The sequence below is a fragment of the Nannobrachium achirus genome (genome assembly GCF_963921795.1).
Source record: "Nannobrachium achirus genome assembly, chromosome: 4".
Taxonomy (NCBI): domain Eukaryota; kingdom Metazoa; phylum Chordata; class Actinopteri; order Myctophiformes; family Myctophidae; genus Nannobrachium; species Nannobrachium achirus.
This window is the reverse complement of record NC_137813.1, coordinates 49,479,008-49,502,013: the sequence shown is the minus strand read 5'-3', so window position 1 is coordinate 49,502,013 and position 23,006 is coordinate 49,479,008. Positions and strand designations below refer to the sequence as shown.

The 23,006-nt window shown below is 44.9% G+C and overlaps 2 protein-coding genes across 2 annotated transcripts; both read right to left on the bottom strand.

Annotated features, from left to right (window-relative positions):
• Positions 1–6,442: 6,442 nt before the first annotated feature.
• LOC308282970 (solute carrier family 12 member 7-like) lies at positions 6,443–9,679 on the bottom strand (the record flags this gene model as incomplete). Its single annotated transcript, XM_080723357.1, has 1 exon — positions 6,443–9,679. The coding sequence occupies one exon, from the start codon at positions 9,677–9,679 to the stop codon at positions 6,443–6,445; it is 3,237 nt and encodes a 1,078-aa protein (XP_080579483.1).
• Positions 9,680–14,504: 4,825 nt separating this feature from the next.
• LOC308282969 (solute carrier family 45 member 4-like) lies at positions 14,505–21,843 on the bottom strand (the record flags this gene model as incomplete). Its single annotated transcript, XM_080723356.1, has 2 exons — positions 14,505–16,657; positions 21,801–21,843. 2 exons carry the CDS (start codon positions 21,841–21,843, stop codon positions 14,505–14,507), a joined length of 2,196 nt encoding a protein of 731 aa, XP_080579482.1.
• Positions 21,844–23,006: the final 1,163 nt, after the last annotated feature.

The following is a 23,006-nucleotide window of genomic DNA, read 5'->3' as shown; positions in this document are numbered from 1 at the left end:
GCAGAAATGCAATGAACGACAGATAGATTTATTTAACAATGGACTATCACATTGTTACTGTATTAACCCTGATTGTTTTTCTTGTATCTCCACCAAGGGATCAATGTGATTGCAGGCCTTCCCATCTTTTGTATTTTGGGCCACATGGCTCACAACTCTGGGAAGCTTATTGCTGATGTTGCCCAGGAAGGTGAGATGACATTCTATCTAGATCAAGATGTCAAATAGTAAATCTTCAATAAAACTCATGCTAAAGTGGTCAGCCTTTCTCATTTCTGTATGCGTTTGTGCAGGATACGGCTTGGCATTCATTGCATATGCAGATGCCCTGGCAGAACTTCCCTACGCTCCCCTATGGTCCAGTCTGTTCTTCCTGATGTTGTTCTTTATTGGTCTTGGCTCCCACGTTCCCGGGATTGGTGAGTTTTCAGTGACATCACATGGCATTGATCCTTATGCTATCCTTATCCTTATATTGATGCCTAATCTTGTAACCATATTAGCAGTGCTTAACCTCAACCTAGTTTGCAGACAACCTGTAATTGTTTCAGTTTGAAGAAGTTATTGTCTTGTAATTATCGAGTTCTTCCTGTTATTATAGAGGTCATTGTTACGAGCCTGGAAGATGCCTGGCCTAGGCTCAGATCCTGGCGCCCCCTAGTGACTGGGGTAATCTGTTCTGTTTTCTTCCTTGTTGGCCTGCCATGTGTCACAAGGGTAAGTCAACTTCCAAGTGTCACTTCATGTTACCTGATATTGTCAGTTAACAGTATACACTGCTCGCTCGCTCTCTCTCTCTCTCTCTCTCTCTCTCTCTCTCTCTCTCTCTCTCTCTCTCTCTCTCTCTCTCCTCTCTCTCTCTGTCTCTCTCTGAGACAGGCAGGAATATACTGGGTGACCCTCATTGACCACTATGTTGTTGAATGGGTTCTGATCGTTATTGCTTTGATGGAGATGATTGGCTTCATCTACATATATGGTAAATATGAACATGTGTGGCGAATGATGTTGTGTATATAAAAATGTTGAGACAAGGTTGCACACAGTTTGTGTCAATGTGTGCAGGTACAGTAAATGCGTGCATCTTTATTGTGTGTTGTGTGCACTTTTATTTTGCTTTCCAGGTCTAAACCGTTTGATTGAAGACATAGAAATGATGATCGGAAAGAAGGGCAAATGGTTCTGGCTGTACTGGAAGATTTGCTGGTGTCTCATCAGTCCTGTCGCCATGATAGTGAGTACAGACTCATTCACGTCCCTTTACATCACTTTTTACATTCTTTCATACCACAGCACTGAAGAATACAGACCACCAAGGGCATAGACAGTTAGAACAGATATTTGTTCACAGCTACATCCATTCCAATGCATGCACACACCATATTGTATTGTAAGCCTGATTCTAATTTATGGAAGCCGTCGTGTCTGTCGTGTTAGATTAAATAGGCGATGTGGTCTGTGTGATTGGCTGAAACACAACCAGTCCGTTTTAGAAGAAAAACTCAAAAATAAAAGTAGCAAAAAGGCTGTGCATTAAAAAAAAGAAAACTCATGTGCATTAACTGTAGTTCCCTTTCCCAGAAGGTGGAAATAGATGTGTCCTGTTCTGGGCCAGTTGCACACAGCTTCATTTGATTGACTTGGCAGCAGATTTTAACAGGAAAACACACAACACCTTCATGTGTTTCCGGGTCAAATCTGCTGCTGAGAGCCTGAGACAGTCAATGAAGTTATGAGAAACCGACTGGGTGTAACAGCCCAAAATATACCCCCGGCCAAACTATACCCCAAACTATACCTGGGGACGGGGTATATTCTGGCACATTTACAGGAAACGTGTTTGCCACCTTCTTGAAAAGGGATCTACAGTTATGCACAGACATGCACAGACATGCAGAGACAAAGGTCCTTACATTTTAGGCATCACCACTAGATGGTGCTGCTGTCTGTTTTATGTCACTGCCTGTGAAGTTGCAAAGTAACATGTAAGATTTCAACTCTGAAAGTGTAATTTTTATTTATACTACCATTGTAAATTATGTCTTCTGCTCTGACCACAGTCGATCCTGATTTCATCGTTGAAGACGTCATCTCCACCTTCCTATGGAGAGGTGGCTTTTCCACGCTGGGGACTGGATTTAGGCCGGTGTGTGGTTGCTTTCTGCCTCATTTGGATTCCTGGCTTCGCTGTCTATCAACTGATTAACGCAGCGGGCAGTCTGTGGACGGTGAGTGTGTGTGTGTGTGTGTGTGTGTGTGTGTGTGTGTGTGTGTGTGTGCGTGTGTGTGTGTGTGTGTGTGTGTGTGTGTGTGTGTGTGTGTGAAATCTGAATTGACCAAGACTGATTTCTCCTCCCACAGCGTGTGAGGTCCTCCCTGTCTCCCTCTGAGGACTGGCATCCCTACCTGGATGAGGACCGCGGTGAACGCTACAGCATCAACCGGCCAGATCCACACCAGCCAGAGGTCATCTCTTGCACCACGTTCAAGGTGCAACATCCTGGCTACAAGACATTCAATCTGCCCGTGTCAGAGCTGCCAACATGTCACCCCAACGAAGTCAACGTTACCACGCGGTTGTGAATGGTGCGCGTGTGTGTACTTCCATTACTATACGTGAGGATCAAATGTCCCCACAAGTATACTAGAATTTGAGAAATAGATGTTCTTGAGTGGTTCCAGCAGGGGATAGCTAAATTGACTGTAACACTTTAGAATAACTATCTGTTATAAAATGTTAATAGATCATTTAACTGTTAGTTAATGACTTGTTAAATATATGTATTAATTGTTGTTGGATTGGATATAACTATGCCTTGTATCTATGAGGCATTGCCATTATTCTATTTTATAGGTTGGCTATTAGTATTATCCAGAATAAATAATGTTTTGTAACTATTTGTAAATATTGACATAGACTTTATGTATTTTTGTTGCCTAATTTGAGATCTAAGCCCATTTGAAGATTGTAAAAAAGACAAGCAATGTTGTGGTGAATCAACACCAAATGGATTTATGCCTATAGCTTTAGTTTACAGAGGCGAACTGCACTTTGGTGCTGCCTATATGATTGCTTTATACCCCTTTTTCTCCCCAAAGTAGATGTTGTGCCAATTGATTCTTCCCCACATAGATTTGTGTTGTGTGTATCCTACTGACTCACCTGACAGTGGGCAAGAGCCCCCATCGGGAGCATTCCTACTCCTCCCAACACTCCCTCCTGAAAGGTGCCGCCACCGCCCGTAGGATTACGTGCAGTGGTGGGGCAGGCACTTCACCACTGTACCCGATGTATTGTGTACATACTGTCATGTCTCCTGGCTTGACAGCTGTTCATACTATGGGATCATATGTAAGATGATGATCTATAGGACCTAGATCTAGACTCCTAGACCTAGATTATCAGGCTAGACCACGGTGGAAACAAGCCCTCATGGGCATTTTGTGTTATCCTTTTTGCATTATTGTATAACTGTACCTCTGCACTATTGGCAAACTGTTAATAAAGTATTCAATAGATCAATGACGATGATGATTGTATGACGATTACTCTGCTCTGTTCCTCTCTGCATAACTGTAGCTGTTTACTGTGGTAAAAATCAAACCTCGGTTCGAAGTGGAGCGGTGAATTTGAGCAGTTCCAGGTAAATATATAAAATATATAAATATATTCACCTATTTATATATTGACATGTGTCAATTCTTGATTGCCCGTGGCTTGCTACGGTGGCTGCATGCTGAATAGATGGAACAGAGATATTTCGGATAGACTGTTCAAAGTCCCTGACTTTTTTCACCTATTTTATATATTGACATGTGTCAATTCTTGATTGCCCGTGGCTCGCTACGGTGGCTGCATGCTTCGTGAGCCTCCACTCTAGCGGCTATCACGGGCAGACGCAGACAGCAGAGGGGGTCGACTCGAGATACGCCAACATACCATGCTTGTTAGTTGTTATTAACGGACTACACACACACACACAACAGCTGATCTTCACGCAGACAACACCTCGATGTGCGTCTTGCGCGAGGCGTTGTGAGCTTGCAGCTCTCTCTCTCTCTCTCTCTGAAATACGATTCTCTCTCTCTCTCTCTCTCTCTCTCCCTCCTCTCCGCCCGTCTCCCTCTCGCTGCCGTTAACCTTTGTTTTTATCGCGACGTGGTGTGTGTGTGTGTGTGTGTGTGTGTGTGTGTGTGTGTGTGTGTGTGTGTGCGTGCGTGCGTGCGTGGCGCGCGCGCGCATGCGTAGATCCTGTTCGAACTGAACGAAACAATCTTTTCCCACTAGACGGGACGCGAGTTTCTAAATTCTAGGAGAGCGCAGGCAAGGAGCGCTCGTTTTCAACGACATTCAGTTATTGTCCACGACACTGCAAGCGGCGCGAAGGCCAGCGGACCTGCGGCGCTCGGGGGCGAAGAGCGGGCCAGGGCCGGCCGCGCGAGTTACGAAGCCGTGGTGAATGCAATCGTTATATTTATGCCCAGGCCGTAAGGCCTGGGCAAGCGCACGATAAACGCAACGTTTGGTGCACCTCGCGCGGTCCAAGTGACTACAACGGAGCGCTCCCTACGTCCGGTTCAGCCAATCACAAGCTTCAAAAATTAGTCCGGGGCGTGGTTTTGCCTTTGCTCTCCTAGAATTTAGAAACATGCAGACGGGACAAAAGCTGAAAGCTGTGCACTGGGAGCTCGTGCTCTGCACACCGCTCCAAAAAAGGTTACCCTTTAGTAAGTGCAAGAACAAACGTATGCTTATTGTAGCATACGTTTGTGTTTGTGTAGACTTTGTTTTTGTCTAATATACTATATGATAATGATAAGTTTGGAATATGTTTGAATTTAGCCTATTCATTTGAAGCTGAATAAACATGATTAGATTGAGGACATGGCTTTTTTTTTGCTAACTTTTCAAATCAAAGTGATTGTTGTACAATTTATTCACCCAATTTATCCATGTAAGATATAATAAGCTTTTTGGAATTAGCGTTTGTGGATATTTTACAGAAGTTATGCTGTACAGAAATGTCACTAGGAATGACTCATGAGGCCCAGAGGTTCTATGTTATGGCCTCACAGTTGATGGCACAGTGTGTCATCACAGACTGCAAAGAAATCATTCAATCAAATGTTCTCTTTGTTCCTTTGGTCATATGACTGATTGTGTAATTTTCACCTTGACTGTGACTTCTGAACATTTAAAAGTTTAAGTAGCAATACCACAATATAAAGTGTGGTATTGTATAAATACTGTTATTACAAGCAAAAGGCCTGAATTCAAAATGTTACTTGAGTAAAAGTACAAAAGTATTGGCATCAACATATACTTAAACTACCAAAAGCATCAATATTATGATAGAATTTGCTTTTGTTTAGTCTGTCAAAATCCTTTGGCATCACATGATGTCATGTCATCTAATAGCAATAGCAATATACAGTATACTGTAGGTATATTTTGCCACACGAGGATGCAAGATGACCTGAGAACAAAAGGGTGACAACCACAAGGAGGCATCAGTCTGCAGAACTACATTTCAGTTCCTCATTTGTCAGTTTCTAGGTATACTACTATACTATCAGAAATGTCAAACATCATGATATGTGTGTATATAATATGTACTCTATGGACCCCCTGTGTGTCTGAAGTTTGAATTGAATTGATTGATTTAACTGAACTTGAGTAGCCTAATTCTATGGCTACAAAATAAGCATCATCTTGTTCTTGCACTTGTAAAAGGGTAAAGCTTTCCTCTAAACAATGTCTCTTGTCCACCATGAGCTGGGGGACATACAGTGGGTGCTGACCTTTATTACACATTATGCAGAGAGGTCAGAGGACCACGCTGTGGTTGTGCCACGACGTCATCTTAACTAGAACTTGGGTGGAAAACTCCTCCCTTATGATAAAAAAAAACAATCAACAGCAACCTCTATTGGGAGCTCGACCAATAGTGAGCTTATCGAATGGCACCATTTTTACAGATGTGAAAAAATTTAATTTTCTTTTTAGTAAAGCAAAAAAGTATATATATTTTCATGGCGTTGCTCTGCAAGCGGTGCAGGAGGCTAACCATCAGGGTCTGTCACAGGTTTTATACATGTATTGTTAAATACTTTACGTAATTACTAATATTACCTGTTATAATGGAATTTAATGGGGGATCAGGCCAAAACCACACCAAAAATCTTTATCACATGATTCACGTGATTCCCATGTGTATCTCAAAACATAGATGATAAGATTTTTCCTCCCAATTAAATTGTAATAATATCAGTGACTTATATAGTGGATAATTACAAGCCCCTTCAGCCATCTGTGAAGAAAATATATACACACATGTGTACTGTGGCAACATTTTAAGACAGAGATAAAAAAGCAACAGTGAAAGAACTCATTAAGGCATTATGTGGATCCCGAGATCCACATAATGTCCTACTTAATTACCTAAGAGTAGATGGTAATGACCTCACGACCACCACCACGGACCAATAGGACTCGGTTGAGGCCCTCCAGAAGAACCTCCAGGAACTCCATGTAGTTTGCGTCACCTTCTCTGTCCTTAGGCGGCCCAGGCATGTTGAGCAGGACCAGATGAGCTCCCTGGGACTTGTTTACAACCACCTCGTTCAGCTTGACCGCCGTGTGCATCCGACGGACATTTTTCTGGTTTGGTTTGCGTTCAAGAACGGGCACGCCGTTGTTGGACTCTCTGGGTCGTTGGCGCTCGTTTAAGTTCTTATCCTTGGTCCAGGTCATGTGGACCGACTCATGCACGGTCTTGGCTTTGTCGCGACGTGACACGTGAGCTGCTGTGTTCCTGTCATGGATCAGCTGAGCCTCTTTCCCCCGCTCCACCCTGTTCAGCTGCATCTTTCTGAGCATCTGAGACCTTTGCTCCATCTCAAGTGTCTTCCCGTAGGTGAAAGCTGAGATGTCAGTGTCGTGCATCTCCATCACCTCCACCTCCGCTTCCAGTCGGAGGTGGTAGAGGAACATCTGGAGGTCCTTCTTCATTTGGATGGAGTTGTCTTCCATCTGGGCAACGGTGAAGACACGCATTTTGCACTTCCTCCACACCTTGTGCTGTCGGAGCAGGAAGGGCAGCAGCATCAGCAGTCCTCCATCATGAACCACCCACCACACATCGATGGTGCCCTCCCCCAGGCGCTCCTGGTTGGTGGGGAAACTGTCCACATTCTTGGCCACAAGCAAAGCCTGATGAGCTGCCGTGGTCTCACGCACAATCTCTATGAAGTTCTTCCAGGATTGCGATAGGTTGGACTGCTTCCAGGTGGCAGGCCAGGCCATCAGGACCGAGTTGTGCTTCATCCCTCCCAGCCCGGCTGACTGGATCAGGTGGGATAAGCCATCTCGCAGGTTGGAGGACACCACAACATGACAGAAACCCTTGGTATGTTCTGCTTTCATAGACAACTTGATGTTCTGCTCAGCCTTTTTGGCCTCGGTTTCCTTCTTGAGATAAGTTCCTTTCAGGACACTCCCCACTATAGTCAGGCCTTTCCCTGCCTTCAACTGAGAGATAAACGACAGAAGACGAGGGTGTTTTGCAGCCAGATCTAAGTCCATGTTAAGTAGTACCAACAACTGAGGCCGCCAGTTTTTGATGTGTGGTGGCGAGTCCTCAAGGCAAATAAGAGCATAGTGTGCAGCATTAAGAGATAAACTCCTGATCCCATCTCCCCACTCCTTCTCTGCCCCCCTGTATTCAATGTACTTGTAGATGCAGGCAGCAATGCCCATGGCTATGATAGCGTAGGCCCATGAAGACATGAACATGATCGCGAGGCACAAGCTCATACCAAGGAAGGACAGAGCCCAGTGGTAGTATTTGAAGCGTGGTCTCCAGTTGGGTGTGCGGAGCAGGGTTTGAAGAGCACATGCCAGGTTGACAAACAGGTAACACATTAGAGTGAACATGGTGAGGATGGGAGCCACAGAATCCACAGAGGCCATGAGGATGCCAATCTCACCGATTGATGCGGTCAACAGCAGCGCCCAGGTGGGCTCTCCGTTAGCTGTAACATGGCCAAACACCTGTAGGAACGGTATTATGCCATCTTGTGCGATGGCCTGCAGCAGACGTGGAGCTCCGGTCATACACTGAAGCCCTGACCCCCAGGTGGCAAAAAGGATGCCAATCACTATCACCCAAGATGTGGGCCAGGACAGTGTGGAAACCACAGGGGTCTTGTTAATTGAGTCGCCATACTTATCTCGGAGCACAACGCCCTCAACGCAGAAACTAAACATAAAAGCACTGGTGACATAGATGCAGAGGATGGTAGCAATAGCCAGGAGCGTTCCAATGGGGATGGACTTCTGGGCGTCTTTCAGGTCCCCTGATCGGTTGGAACCAGCCATGATACATGTGACGGAGGGGAAGTAGATACCAAGCAGGATGGTAAAGAAGGTGGTGATATCGGCTACCACGTATGGCTTGGAGATGTCTTGGGAGTTATCAGATACTGGACTAGACGCCTGTTGCCTTTTTTCTATCAGCATGCCCAGTGGACCATAGTGGGTCCACAGGTTGTCTGAGATGACCCCACTGGTCAGCCCGGGGATGCCCGGCAGCTCTTTCACTTCGTTGACACGGAAGTACTCATCACAGGTGGCGTTGAGCTCCGGCCCGTCGCAGAACAGATTCCACAACTTGGTGGTGGCGGTCACGTTGTTGATGGTTTCCGTCTTCAGACACTTGTCGAACATGTGATTTCGCAACGTGCGATTCCCCAGCAGACAAATAGGGTAGTCAGGAGGCTCTACTGCGGACTTGATGCCGCCAGCAAAAATAGATAAGATGGAAATGAGGACACAGGAAAGAAGGAACAATGCCAGTTTGTTTACGTACTTCATGCCAACAAAGGCAACCAACGCCATGAGTGCGAAAAAACATGTGCCATAAACACGCATGTTATTCATTAAGGCATCCAAGTCACTCACATTACCCCCAGCAACGAAGATGGCTGCCTTAGGAACAATGTAGGTCAGCAAAACCTCTACATGGGCTAATACACACATAGCGGCGCCAAAGGTTGTTGCCAGGTAGAAACAGAGGCCCACAGCTCCACCAAACTCTGGACCCAGAGATCTGGATATCATATAGTAGGAGCCTCCAGCCGGTACCATGCCATTAGTGGCAATTGCACTCATTGATATGGCTGTCAAAAAAGTGCAAAGGAAGCACATGAACATTATGACCAGAGTCTGAACGAGGCCTGCTGTGCCGACAATCCAGGGGAGGCGCAAGAAGATGACCCCTCCCAGGATGTTCTGGACGCAGGGCAGGTAGACGCCAATGAAGGTCTCCATTTTTTTAGGGCGTTTGACACTGCTCTTTTTGTGTTCTTCGTCTTTATCAGCCTCTTTGGGTTCCACCACGCCCTCGGTTAGATTGTATGCCATTTTATTGAGGACAGATGAGGAGAGAACCGTAGGGTTGCTGTCCGATTCCTCCTCGAAGAGAGGCAAGAACATGTTCTTGCCGCCATAGTCGTTACCCGTGGCATTATTTTCTGGGTTGTCAATAATGGGGCTGCATTCATCGATCGGCACAACCACAGGATTGCAGTCACCGATCGGCACAACCTCAGGGATGCCTTCGCCGATCTCCACGACCACAGTCTCGCTCCTATTCCCTTCGTCCTCCTGGCACTCCATCGCATCTAAGGCGAAAACAGGCACGACGGTGCAACACTGTGAATCAAACTCCCATGGACTGGTGGTAGCAAACAGTTGACTGTATATAGGCTGTAATATAGGGCTTCTGTTCTGACGTCACACAAAACACATAATGTTGCCATGATGCACCCTTGCAGTTTGACCATGATTGACCTGAAATTGGCTTTGTTTTTACATTATCCGCTCTTATCTCCAACACCCTTCTCTTTTACATAATGGCACTGGATCCATTGATTGAAGGTCGCTTTCCAGCTCTAATGCTAACACAAAGATACATACACAGTTAATGGTACATCACTGCCAGTGGATCTGTTCCAGATTTCTTTGCTGTTCTCTTTTCCATTTAAATACATACAGATTCATTAATCCAACGTGAAGTGGGCCATATGATACTTGATATGATACAAATCTGCTGCCAATGCCATGACAATCAAACAAAGCTTTGGAGAAATTACCGGTAATCGGAACAGGAAACAGGTATGCCACATCCTACAGTTCTGCACAGAGCTCTTGTCCATTTGTCCAAAGCGATCGTGTCTGCTTTTTTCGTCCGTTTTTCGCAGCGGACCGGGCCGTCAGACCACCGCGTCCGCCTCGCCTCACCGAGACGCTTTCAATGAGGTCTCCTGTGTCCCTCTACGAGCAGCGGTTGGGGAGTTACATGCTAGACTTCTAGACCAGCGTAAACAAAGCTGTTGAAGCAAGCTATTTCCTGAAAAGACGCAAGATGCACTGTAATTGGCTGGTAGTGTATCATGTGTGTATGATCTGCGATGTGATTGGCCAACGTATACACGACGTATACAGATGATGCAGATTACGTCATTTTGCCGCGAAATTCTCCCCCCCTCATGGCTCATAGAAACTAGACCAGGTCACCTGGTTCTGCCAGACCCGCAATGAAAATCAGAATGCAAGGAAGGGGGGGGGGGGGGGGGGGTGGATCAATCTTAGTCTGGCCTCTCTCCTTTGACCTGTCCGGCAAGCGTGACGCTGGCAGGAGTGCAAGACTCCAGCTGGTATAGTTCGGCTGTTTTCACTAGTATGGCACTGAACTAACACATGAACACACAGGATTGTATAGGCTGAGCAGCTGGAAATGTTTCTGAGCTTGTAGATGGGCTGAGGAATTTATAGTGTCAGCAGCTCGTCAGCCAACTCAACTCAGCTGGTCCTGTACAGGTGACGGCACTCAAGGCAATCAGCCGAGCAAGGGAAGGGAGGGGCAGATGAGCAGTCAGAGGCAAACACAGGCACACTGAGGAAAAGAGGGACCGACCGACCGACCGACAGACCGACAGACCGACAAAGCCTTTTGTAGGCCGACCCCCTGGGTCTGGCAAACATATAAAGAGAAGGCTTCAGAAGCTGAAAATAACGGAGTGGGTGTTCTAAAACTTTAGCGATTTAACAGTTAGGACAATTTTAAGATTTGTTTTATAAAAAAAGTTACATGGTATAACTTTAAATGAAGCGTTTAAATCTGCACATTATTGCAATGAGCATGTGTAATTTAGAAAAATATTTAACAGTTGGCATGGCCATTTTCTTGTAACAATCACACCTGGTGAAGGGAGGGGGCATTTCCTGGCAGACAACTGTAATTACTTGCGCAGGCAGAGCGCGCAAGTACTGCGATCGGCTGGGTATGTATGTATGTATGTATGTATGTATGTACAGTATGTATGTATGTATGTATGTATGTATGTATGTATGTATGTACCGGTAAGTATGTATGTATGTATGTATGTATGTATGTATTATGTATGTCGGTGTCCCCACTTGTTGAAGAACGTAGCCCAATCAGGGACCAGCATCTCATTATTAACAGCCAATGAGGGACCAGCATTCCTGGTGATGCCACTGGTGATGTCAGCAGAGTTTGGTAGCATTCCTCTGGTAATGGCTTCATGAATCTCTCAAGGCAGACTCTGATACATCATCAAATGAAGAGGAACAAACAGAGTGGGCGTTCCCTTTTATTTGACGATGGTTAGCCAGACTGTGTCTTCATTAACAGCCAATGAGGCCAGCAGGGCACACCTCATGGCACGCTCTGCTGGTGGACAAGTAGGCCATGTATGGCCTACTTGTGCACAGCTAGGGTGCAAGTTGGCACCTCGACAGAGTAGTGTGGTTGCCCAGAGTGCACACACTATAGTTCTACACAATTCTGTGTAAACTCGTAGCCAATCAGGAAGCAGCATCCATTGATGTCCACACTTGCAATTCCTAATTGCATCTTTCTAGTTAGTGTGGTTGCCAGTAGGGAAACAAGACTATTGTTCCAGCCATTATTTTATTACGGTCAACTTAGCCAGTCAGGAAGCAGCATTCTCAGTGGCGTTACCATTATAGAGTAAGTCCATTGAGTTCAATTTGGTCACAATATAATAGTAGTAGTAGTAGTTCGAGGATTGGTCAAGTTTCAAAAACATTCTTGGCTACAATACATAGGCAACCACACTCGCAATTCCCCGAATTGCATCTTTTCTAGTTGTATTTGTATGCCATTTCTATTTTCTATTGGGAACAAATCCCGAAAGGTGAGTTACAATGGAGACTCTTTAATCCTAATATTGCTGCATCTTGTTTGTTCCTACATCATCAGCTTCATCTGTTAGATATTTGTTTTGCAATTCTCTTATGAATTCAATAACAGATGAACCCATTCTCAAGCAGTATTTTATTTTACTTCATTTAGTCAAATAAAACAGTACACCAATCATGCTTATTGTGTTTTCATATCATGCACTGATGAAAAATCAAACCTCGGTTCGAAGTGAAGCGGTGAACTTTTATTCTATGTTTTCTAGAGTTATGAACTCTGTGATCTATACATTCTTTATATTCTGAATGAATGAATGATTTTATCTGGAGGGCCGAATTGCCATGTGAAGCTTGACCAATCCTCAAAGTATCCAATCATCAGACCGGGACGGACATTACACACATATTCTGGACGTACGGGACAGATAAAACCTGTTCGTTCTGGACTGAAATGACCATATATGGACATGAGGTGACAGACATTTTGTTTTTGATAAAACCTGTTAATTCTGGACTGAAATGACCATATATGGACATGGGGCACACATTTTGTTTTTGATAAAACCTGTTCATTCTGGACTGAAATTACCATATATGGACATGGGACACACAAAGCCACTCCTTGGAAGCGGCTTTCACCGCTTCAAAAACACAGCTTTTCTCTCTTCATAAACAATAATAAATAAAGCCATGTGTTGTACAGTTATAGGCTACAGTGTTTTTTTAATTATCATTGATAGGCTCAATGTATTCAAAGCCGGATTGTTGGTATATATTTTCCTTTGTATACTGCATTAATTTGGAGTATTTGGGGTGTTTATGAATAATAATTCTTTAATTGTGTTTTTAATGTTTATACTAGTAACTTCTAATCCGCCCCTTCCCTTATCCGCTTCCTTGCTCGCTCCCACGGTGGCCTGGACATTATCTTGGCAGAGGACACATGCAGGTTAAAAAGTCAATCGGCTACTGTTAATCAACTATTTCATAAAACAAAACATTAAAAAGATGAAAGAAAATCGTATGTGGGAGGATTGAGGTGGGGTGACCTTTGGCTTCTGTTGGTTCAACTGTGGGGTGGCGATGCCCCGTCCCACAGTACTGGCCATAAGACTTGTGCCCCGTGGTGTGGGCAGAGGTTGTTGGCGACTCCGGTCCGTGGCAGGGGGGCTGCAGGGGCATTGGGCCAGTGGTGGAAAAAGTACACATATAATCACATATTTTATTTAAGTAAAAGAATACTGTAATATAGAAATACTCTGTTATAAGTAAGGAATTCAAAATCTACTTGAGTAAAAGCATGAATGTGTTGGCATCAAGATGTACTTAAAGTACCAAAAATAAAAATACAAAATGTTTGAAAATAGCCACGGTATAAAATAGTAGTTTTTGTATGTTGAAGTATTGGAAATTGGAAATACTCAAGTAAAGAACAAATACCTCACACATTACTGAAGTAAATATACTTAGTTAATTTACATGACTGCGTGGGGCCCTCCTCGCTGCAGTGTTGTCCTCCTCTCATCAGGGTGGTGCGATCGGGCGAGTAGCGCTATTTTGAGGACCCGTTTTTTCTCAAGGTCCCCAGTAGTCCGCGGCTAACCTGCCGACACTGGTGAATGCTAACCTGCTGGCGCTGGTGAATGCTAACCTGCCGACACTGGTGAATGCCAACCTGGTGAATGCTAACCCTAAGCCCTAAACCCTTACCCTAAACCTAATAATAATAAATAATAGTTACCTACTTCCTCCCGAGGGGGAAATTCAGTATTTTCAGCCCAACCCAGCTGATCCGCTGCCCACAAGGAGAGCGTGAGCAATTAGGGGTCTTGCTCAGGGACACACATCGACATTGCTACCCTGGCCTGGAATCGAACCAGGGACAACCAGGGGCTCTAGTTCCCCAGGAGGGCTCCCTGAAAATCCAGGTATGCCATCTTCCAAACCTAATCCTAACCCTAACCAGACTACTGGGACCTCGAAGCAACGGGACCTCGAAAAATTGAGATTTTGCCAGTGAGATCTGGCCTCCACCTTTTCTGAAGCTTTTACCGCTTGATTATTATCTACCGCTTGATTATTATCTTATAAAAAATGATTGATTTGAAATTCAATTTTCAATTTTCAACACCCCTACTGTAAACCTCACAGTTGAAATGCAAACATGTCTACAAAAATGTGCAGTGACACCATTTCCTCTAGCGATTGGGTTGCTCTCTTCGACCCCTTACACTGTGTGTACTGAGTGTCTGGCCTAGCTATCTGGGTACATAACTAGGAAACAGGCTGTGAGAAAGCCCAGGAATGATCCACCAGAAGCCACTATAGGAATGACACGCACACTGTCCACTGCATCTACTACAGCACCCAGGGCCAAAGCTACCAAGATCTGGCTGATACAGACCTGGCAGGATAAGATGGCACAGTCAATACCATAGCCTCTCCTGGTATTTTCAGGGCTATGCTGAACGTACTCTTCGATGTCATGGTATTGACCCAGTAAAGCATAAGGACAGTAGGTGATGATCACGTCCATGAGACCCATGCTACTGATCATCACCATGGCAATGTAGACGTTGGGGAAGATCGCCATGACAGCAGTTCCTATGGAGAATCCCAGGGTTCCCAGGATGTAGATGAATTTGATGCTCAGGTCAAAATTATCCAAATACTTCTGAAGAAGGCCAGAGAATACAGCAGCAGTAGCAGCATAGACCGCGAGTCCCCAACAGCCCATCTGCACGCCCTTGTTGTAGTTCTGGAGCTCAATGGAATTAATTGGTGCCATGGGGTCTCCGTGGTAGATAACCTGTCCCATAAAGTCAGTATAAAACAAACCCTTTGCTAGCATAGAGAAATTTGTGATGAGATGACACACACATAACCTCCAAAGTTGGCTTGGCATCTTCAGCATCGAGAGCCAGAGCAATCGTACAGTGCTGGCCCCCTCTGGTCCCCTGACTCCCCCCTCCAGGTCTGAGCCCTCAGCCCTCTTCTTCGCATGCTGTTTGACATAAGATGAGTCATTAAAGATGCGTGAGGGGACTCTCTGATGAGTGCCAGGCACTGGCACATGCAGATGGTAGACTTGTGGTACCCTTCGTCCAGAGTGTGGGGGGAGGAAGGAATGTTTTTGGTTGTCTGTGCGTGGGTGTGATGGGAATGAGGCTGATGTGCGGAATGGGAGGTTCCCTCGCTCAGCAGAGCTGTGGCCTCTCACTGGGTGAGAGGCCTTACCCTGCTCCAGCAGAGCAACGGAGTCAAAGTGATCGTCCGTCTTGCCATTCATCTGATCTTTCATCTGAGACTCCAGCGGGATTGTGGGCTGCAATTCTACCATTTCAGCAGTAGGGGAGGAAGTGCCACAAGGAGGAGGAGGAGGTAGAACGGGAGGAGAATGACGAGTAGAGGAGTCGTAATTTACATGGTTGGTTGATGAGAAAGCCTCCTCCATTTCGTACTGTGACTCTGCGGGTAAGTAATGCGCCTCGGGGGGGAAATGAGGCGAGTCAAGGTCAGAATCTAAATGGATGGCTGTGTCCGGTATGGTTAAGGCCAAGTCATTGTTACTCATAGTCATAACACACTCCACATCAAGGAGGTCCATCTCCAACACAAGATCAACAGGATCGTCTTCATGAGCATCTGCTGTGGCCTCGGCCTGGTGGGAGGACTTGAAAGGTTGCTCTGGAATACTGAGCATGTGCAGTATAACAGAGATGATGAAGATGATGGCCGTGAAGAGGAAAAGGACCTGTTCCTGGGACTTAAATGCACGGCCCACAGCTGTGTCAGTCCAGTCTAGACCAGCCAAGATATAGCCCACCGCACCACCTATCCCAGTAGCAAAGGAGTGGATATTTAGAGCCATATCTTGCTCCTCAGTATCGGCAACATCTAGAAGGTAAGATATAATTGGTCCCTCAGTTGCATCAGCACAGAAGTCCAATACCACCACGCCCAGCACAGTAAGGACGATGCCGATTGGCTGGCTACCGGGGGTGTCGCCAATAGACAGACCTATCAACGAGCCATTTAGGAACAGTGCTACTCCCAGGAGCACGCCCACACACAGGGCCAGTATGAAGGGCCTTCTCCTGCCTAATCGTAGAGTGCAGCGGTCACTGGCTGAGCCAATCACAGGACCGAAAATCAGACCCAATACAGGAGCGAGTAACCAGGTTAAACTATAGTACTGCTCTGGGAGGCCTATTTGAAGCAGCAGTGGTGTTACAAGAGCTCTTTCCATGGCATAGCAGAACTCACGGCCAAACATCACTGCTCCATGCATCAGCCAGCGATGCAGCGGTATCCGCGGTAGTTGCTCCTCATCCTCTAGCGGTAGTTGCTCCTCATCCTCTAGCGGTAGTTGCTCCTCATCCTCTAGCGGTAGTTGCTCCTCAACCTCTTGGAGAGGAGGATGAGGAGCGGATACCTAGCGAGGGACCCTCTTGTCCACTGCCTGCTGCTCTTCTACCATAAATGGGTCTTCTTTCATGGATACCATTCTTCTGTTTTATCGATGGATAAATGGGTATGCTACTATTTATCACACAAGTGCTATGAATAAGACGCAGTTGAAAAGCACACTGTTACGTATTGGACCGAAGAACTCTTAAGCCTTACCCCCACAGTGTGTGATGTCCGCTTTTACACGTCATCAAATATGACATAGTTCTTCCTGGCCTGGTGACATTAATATGACTTAATCGTTATGATGTATCAGAAACCCACAGGGAAACCACGCTACGTTATTAGACCCTGCCTTGTTCAATATTATTGCGACCGAAGGTCGCAGTATACCATGAGAAATGTTGTAGCTTGTCTCTGTATGTCTGTCTGTCTGTCTGTCTTGTCTGTCTGTTCAATCAGTCCTTCCGTCAGTCCGTACACATTTTTACAGTCTATTGGTTCCCTTGTCACTGTGACATCACTGTGACATCATGCTCTGATGTCACTGTGACCTCACACTCTGGCTTGATGTCCCTTCTATGCCCATATATTTTATGCCCATATATAGTCGACAATGTGATGTCAGAACATGCCCATACATGGGCATTTCCAGATCACACTTGCAAATTAATTACATCCTTGTCCGTTTTATGCCCATATATGGAGAACCCTGTCCCAGTGTCATCAATATTAAGGGCATATCTGGGAATGCCCATATATGGGCATGTTCTGACATGCCCATATATGGGCATTCCCAGATCACACTTGCAAATTAATTACGTCCTTGTCCGTTCTATGCCCATACATGGAGATCCCTGTCCCGATGTCATCAATATTATGGGCACATCTGGGAATGCCCATATTTGGTGATGCCCATATATGGGCATGTGCTGCCAATCTCAACAGGTACTGTTGAGATTGGGTAACTGGTCCGATATACATCACTGGCCAGATAGCCAAGAATTGGCGTGACCTTGCCCTTTAGGGCGAGGTCGCATGTCGTCCTGAGGCATCTTACTAGTTAGTATTCCTGCCAGGCCTGTGGAACTCCATATTTGGGGATGACTGACATCATAATTGATGATGCGTAAAAGCAGGCTTTTATGCATAATTTGCGTGATAAATAGTAGCATAAAGGAGAACAAAGTCTGCACACTGAACCATTGAGCTGACTGATACACATTGAGCCATCCAGAGAAGACTGGTATCTATGGACATAATTATGGAAGAAGAGCCTCCAGGATAGTAAAGGGCCCAAAAAATGACACATACAACCAGCGATGCAGCGAATACCGCTGCATCGCTGGCTGATGCACGGGGCAGTGAAGTTGGGCTACGAGTTCTGCTATGCCATGGAAACCGCTCTTGTAACACCACTGCTGCTGCGAATAGGCCTTCCAGAGCAGTACTAACGTAGTACCAACGACCTTTAGCTGAGGTTTGTGGGTTGAAACTAAAAAAGAAAACACACATTTAATCACCGACAAACTCTCCGTTTGTGCAGGAGAGATGTGGGCAGACCGACAGAAAGGATTGGTGTTACTAAATAAATATAAATGTCTAGGCTACGGCTGCAACTATCCATCATTATCTTAGCCATTATTCCATCCATTACTTTTCCAGTTCATTGAACTAGTGTTTTTTTTTGTGTGTGTTGCTGAAGCTTATGCTAGGATCAAGTTTTTTACATGCTTACAGCGCTTCGCAACGCCTCCATATATGGACATTCCAAGATATGGGCTTAATATTGACATCAGAGATCTCCACATATGGGAACAATAAAGACGGAATTGATTTGCAAGTGCCACAGAATTGCATCTTCAAGACAGTAAAGTGTAACACAGTAAAGTGTAACGCACAGTAAAGTTTAACACACACACCTCGGCGTGTGTGACGGGCGCACATGCGAACGTTAACGTTGAGAATATATAATCCATGTGATTGGTTTAGTACAGCCGCCGTTGTGTAAACAACATCCGCCATTTTATATTCACTTTCAATGGAGTCTCACTGAAGGGGATCTTTGCAGGGCTGCGCGCGTAATGCAAACGTGCAGCGTGCGTGTTGCGTCACGGCCGCTAAGCGTTATGGGTAATGTAGTGTTTTTGCTAATCTGGCGATATAATAGCAATATTGATTATTATTTATTGATAGAAACGCCAGTAGTGCTCATTTTAGCATCCAAAGAGTTAAGCCCATATCTTGGAACGCCCATATAGGGACATACTGTGTCAGTCTCATGTGGTTTATGATGTCAGACATGATGTCAGTCATCTCCATATTTGGTAAAATTTACATTTTTAATTAAAAGTAAATGGAGAAGATTTTTTTCACAAATAAATGTATATAAATTAAACGATAACGTATCTCTCAGCAAAATGCAAGGAATTGATTCAAGATGAAGCCAGTCATTGTGACATCACATCATAAAAGGCTCTGACAACAAATACTCAAAAGTAATCACAGCAAAGAAATAACAAAATAAATGCATTTTCTGCCTGCTCACACATATAAACGCACCCAATGAGAATGGAGCGTTTCTTTTTTTTTTTTTTTTGCAGAAATCCTTTACTGGCATGAAACCGCAAAATGGGGATTCCGGGTGTGCGATATGACGATAATTATCGTCTCGACGATACAGCTTTGCCACGATAGGCCATTTAAAAAATAGCCGATCTACAAGCTCACAATGCATCTTGTGGTGAGCTTGTAGATCGGCTATTTTTTGATGAATGTCCCCCAAGAATAGGGATGCTGGGGTTTGAGTGATTGAATAAGAAGTATAAACGTCTATTTATTTTAAATCCGTCCTATTAATGAAAAGGAACATTATTGGCATGAGAAAACTTCCCCATTTGGTGTACAAGCAGTTCCCTGGCTGCTACGATCTTTTGGAATGTGTGCACTGTATGTCGGTGCTGACTGGCGGAGCCGCGGAGGCAGAGACAAGCACAGACAAGGACTACGTTTTCACTAGCCTAAAACATGACGGTCGCGAGCGTTCATATCGCACGACCGTCATGCGTCTCCACTTCAGTGAGCCCGACTGTGGTTGTCTGCTGCAAAATCTCCGCAGATTTGTCTGTCTGACCGTCTCGTTGTACAATAGATCTAGTGTAGCCGCCAGCATCTCCGCACTGCTGTGTTCAGGCTGTGTTCTGTGCATTGACTGCATTCGCTTCCTGACTACGGAGTCCACTGAGGCTCAAACATCACCGCATTTTGCGTTGCACGTTTGCCAGGCTTAGAAAAATCATATTTTTATTGGTATGGTCATGACGGGCCGCACAGACAGGCGGTGCGGGCCGCATGCGGCCCGCGGGCCGCGGGTTGAGTAGCGCTGTTCTATAGTATGGTGGTGTATTTCGCCAAAAAGAACAGATCTACAACGTGTCGATTCTCAACGTGTCAATAGCTTGTGGATCTGTCCCCTTGCGGCCCCTCCTCCCCTGGGTAGCACGCATGCACTACACGCACACAAGAACAAGAAGCTGAACCACTGGCCGGCGATTTTAGTTTCACTTTCACAGGACTTTGTAAAGCAGTGATGCTGCTTTCAGTGAAGCATATTTTTAATAATGGATGCATTGAACTAACAGGACGCAAACAAACTACTTTATCCATCCCGTTATCAGTCATTTCACTCACTGCAAAGCTGAGCTGCGTGATGTGCTCACTGTGCTGGTCGTCTCCACTCCACAGAGGTGATTTAGATGAGATCGCCTTGTAAATCCGAGCTTCTGTTTTTTTATGAACTACAAACAAGTAGCTATTTGTAAAGTCCTTTGTTATGTTTTCACCGCTGATGCATGCGTGTGTCGTCGCGAATTGCGGTGAAATCGTCGCGTCTATTTCGCGTCTATTTCATAATTGGCTTAGTTATAAAACCATGATATTTTTGTTAAGCTAAAATATCGAATAGGATGATATCTGCATTGTAAAATACAGAGTATACTTCTGTAAAAAGAAAGCTTAAAGTTGTACCATGTAACTTTTTTTATAAAACAAATCTTAAAATTGTCCTAACTGTTAAATCGCTAAAGTTTTAGAACACCCACTCCGTGAATTTCAGCCTGTAAAGCCTTCTCTATATATGTAAACTGCGATCCTTGCCGGGGACCGGATCTCGCGCCAAAATTGCGTCATCACACTACCGGCCAATCACAGCGAGGGTTATACAACTGCCGGCCAATCACAGCGCATCTTGAAGTGGGGTCGCTACGGCAGCCATATTTGTTGTCGCCCGTTTGTACCATCCCTTCTCTAGGTAATTTCGCCTACCAGGCAGGGTGAAGGAGTCCGTATCTCTGGAATTACTGAACGCACAGGAACAAGGGACCCCTCAAAAGATAGATCTCAGCGAGGTGGAGGCAGACGCGGGGGTCTGAAGGTACGAAAAACGGCCGAAAGACGCGGACGCGACCGCGGTTTGCTATAGGGCTAATGACCACTAGTTGGGCATCTTACACAGTATAGCTTTAAACTTCATAACACACTTCCTGACTGCTGTGGTCATAAGGTAATTTGTTTCCCCCCAGTTTCTGTTGGTAAGGTATCACAAGATTTCTTTTTCATATCTGATAAATAAAATAAATAGAGGTGAGGTGTCCTGAACCTTATAAGGACTTCTTGAAGACCTTTTTAATAGCCTACCTCAAGAAAGAAGAAAATCCCATTACTGCATCAAAATAATCATCAAACTAGACAATGAAAACATTAGCCAAATTGTTTTGAAAATAGCCGATCTACAAGCTCACAACACTCAAAAACATTTTATGGGAACCCGTAAAACATTTCTGGGACCCATTTGAATGACCCGACCCATCATCACACCAACTAGTAAATATTTTGAGGTAAAAAAAAATAATTGTTTGATCAAAATATGCATTGAAAATCCTAGATTAGGCTATATCTATCTTTCTATCTGCAGCATAAAAATGAATAGATTATCAATAGAATATCTGTGTGTGTTTGTATAATTGTTATTAATAATCATAATAAACCTAAAAACTAGCATAAAACAGTATTGTGATAATATCGTGTATCGTGATACTGCATGAAGAGTATCGTGATAATGATTTTTTCCAGTATCGCCCACTCTCAGGTACTTTGGTATGGGTGCAGCCTGAGAGCAGTTTCATGCCAGTATAGCAGGGGTCGTAGATCGGCTATTTTCGGCAAAGAGGTTTGGTGTAGAGGGGAGAAAGAGCAGAACGATTACAGAGTGAAAGGTCAATTTATTAACCGTTCAAAAGTGGTTACATATCTGAAAACACAAATTGACATGAATCCAACAAACACTGATGATTGTGCTGTCAAACAATGAAACTTTATGGAATCTATGAAAAGGTTGTGGGGGTCCCTGCTGCATCTCTCTCTCAACTAAGGGGCCCTTAGCATGAAAATGTTGAAGACCCTTCCAGTAAAGCATTTCTGCAACAAAACAAAAATACGCTCCATTGAAATACATTGGCGGAATGGGGAATCCAGTCAATCCACTGTCTTAGGTACTTTGGTGTGGGTGCAGTCTTAAAGAGGTGGTGCCATAGTTTTGTACTTTTTCTGGTTTTCATGTATCTAGGAGGTTGACAGTACTTCATTAGACCCCCTGGCGTGGTTGTTATGAGCAATTATGTATTGCCTTTCTATTTGGGTTTTAGCTGGAGGATGCCACCTTGTGGGGTCAAACGTGCCGGTCCAAAAACACAGATACTTATTACATCACAGAATCAACCCCTCCCCTAATTACCATTCACCCAACATACGTGGGTGTGGCTAACTTCAACTGGGTCACCACCCACCATGACAACCACGCATACCAATGAACTGGTGGGTGTGGCCACATAAAAACATAATTTTAACTCTTTCTGTACACTTTTTTGGAAAAAATCTTCCTCCTAGTATAATCATAATACCTGATAATCATGTTTTAGAGGGAGAAAAAATCATGGCACCCGCACTTTAACACTACTGTTTTAACCATTTGATGAAAATATCTTCTAGTCAAGTCCGACGTGATGGATGCCCTGGACTACGTCATGGTTGAGAGCATCCTCTCTCCCTGGCACCTGCTCCATGGTGCCAACAGAGAGACGCCTGTGTCCACAGCCCAAGTCACCTTGGTTATCACCTTTGAGGGCGAGGAGCATCACTTCCGCCGCGCTGTTTCAGGTGAGCTATTTTGAAGAATCGTGACTTTTTGCCATCCATCCATCATCCACCCATCCATATTCAACCGCTTATCCGGAATCGGGTAGCAATGGGTAAGAGTTCCAACTGCGATTGCCAGAGTTCCTTATCCTGA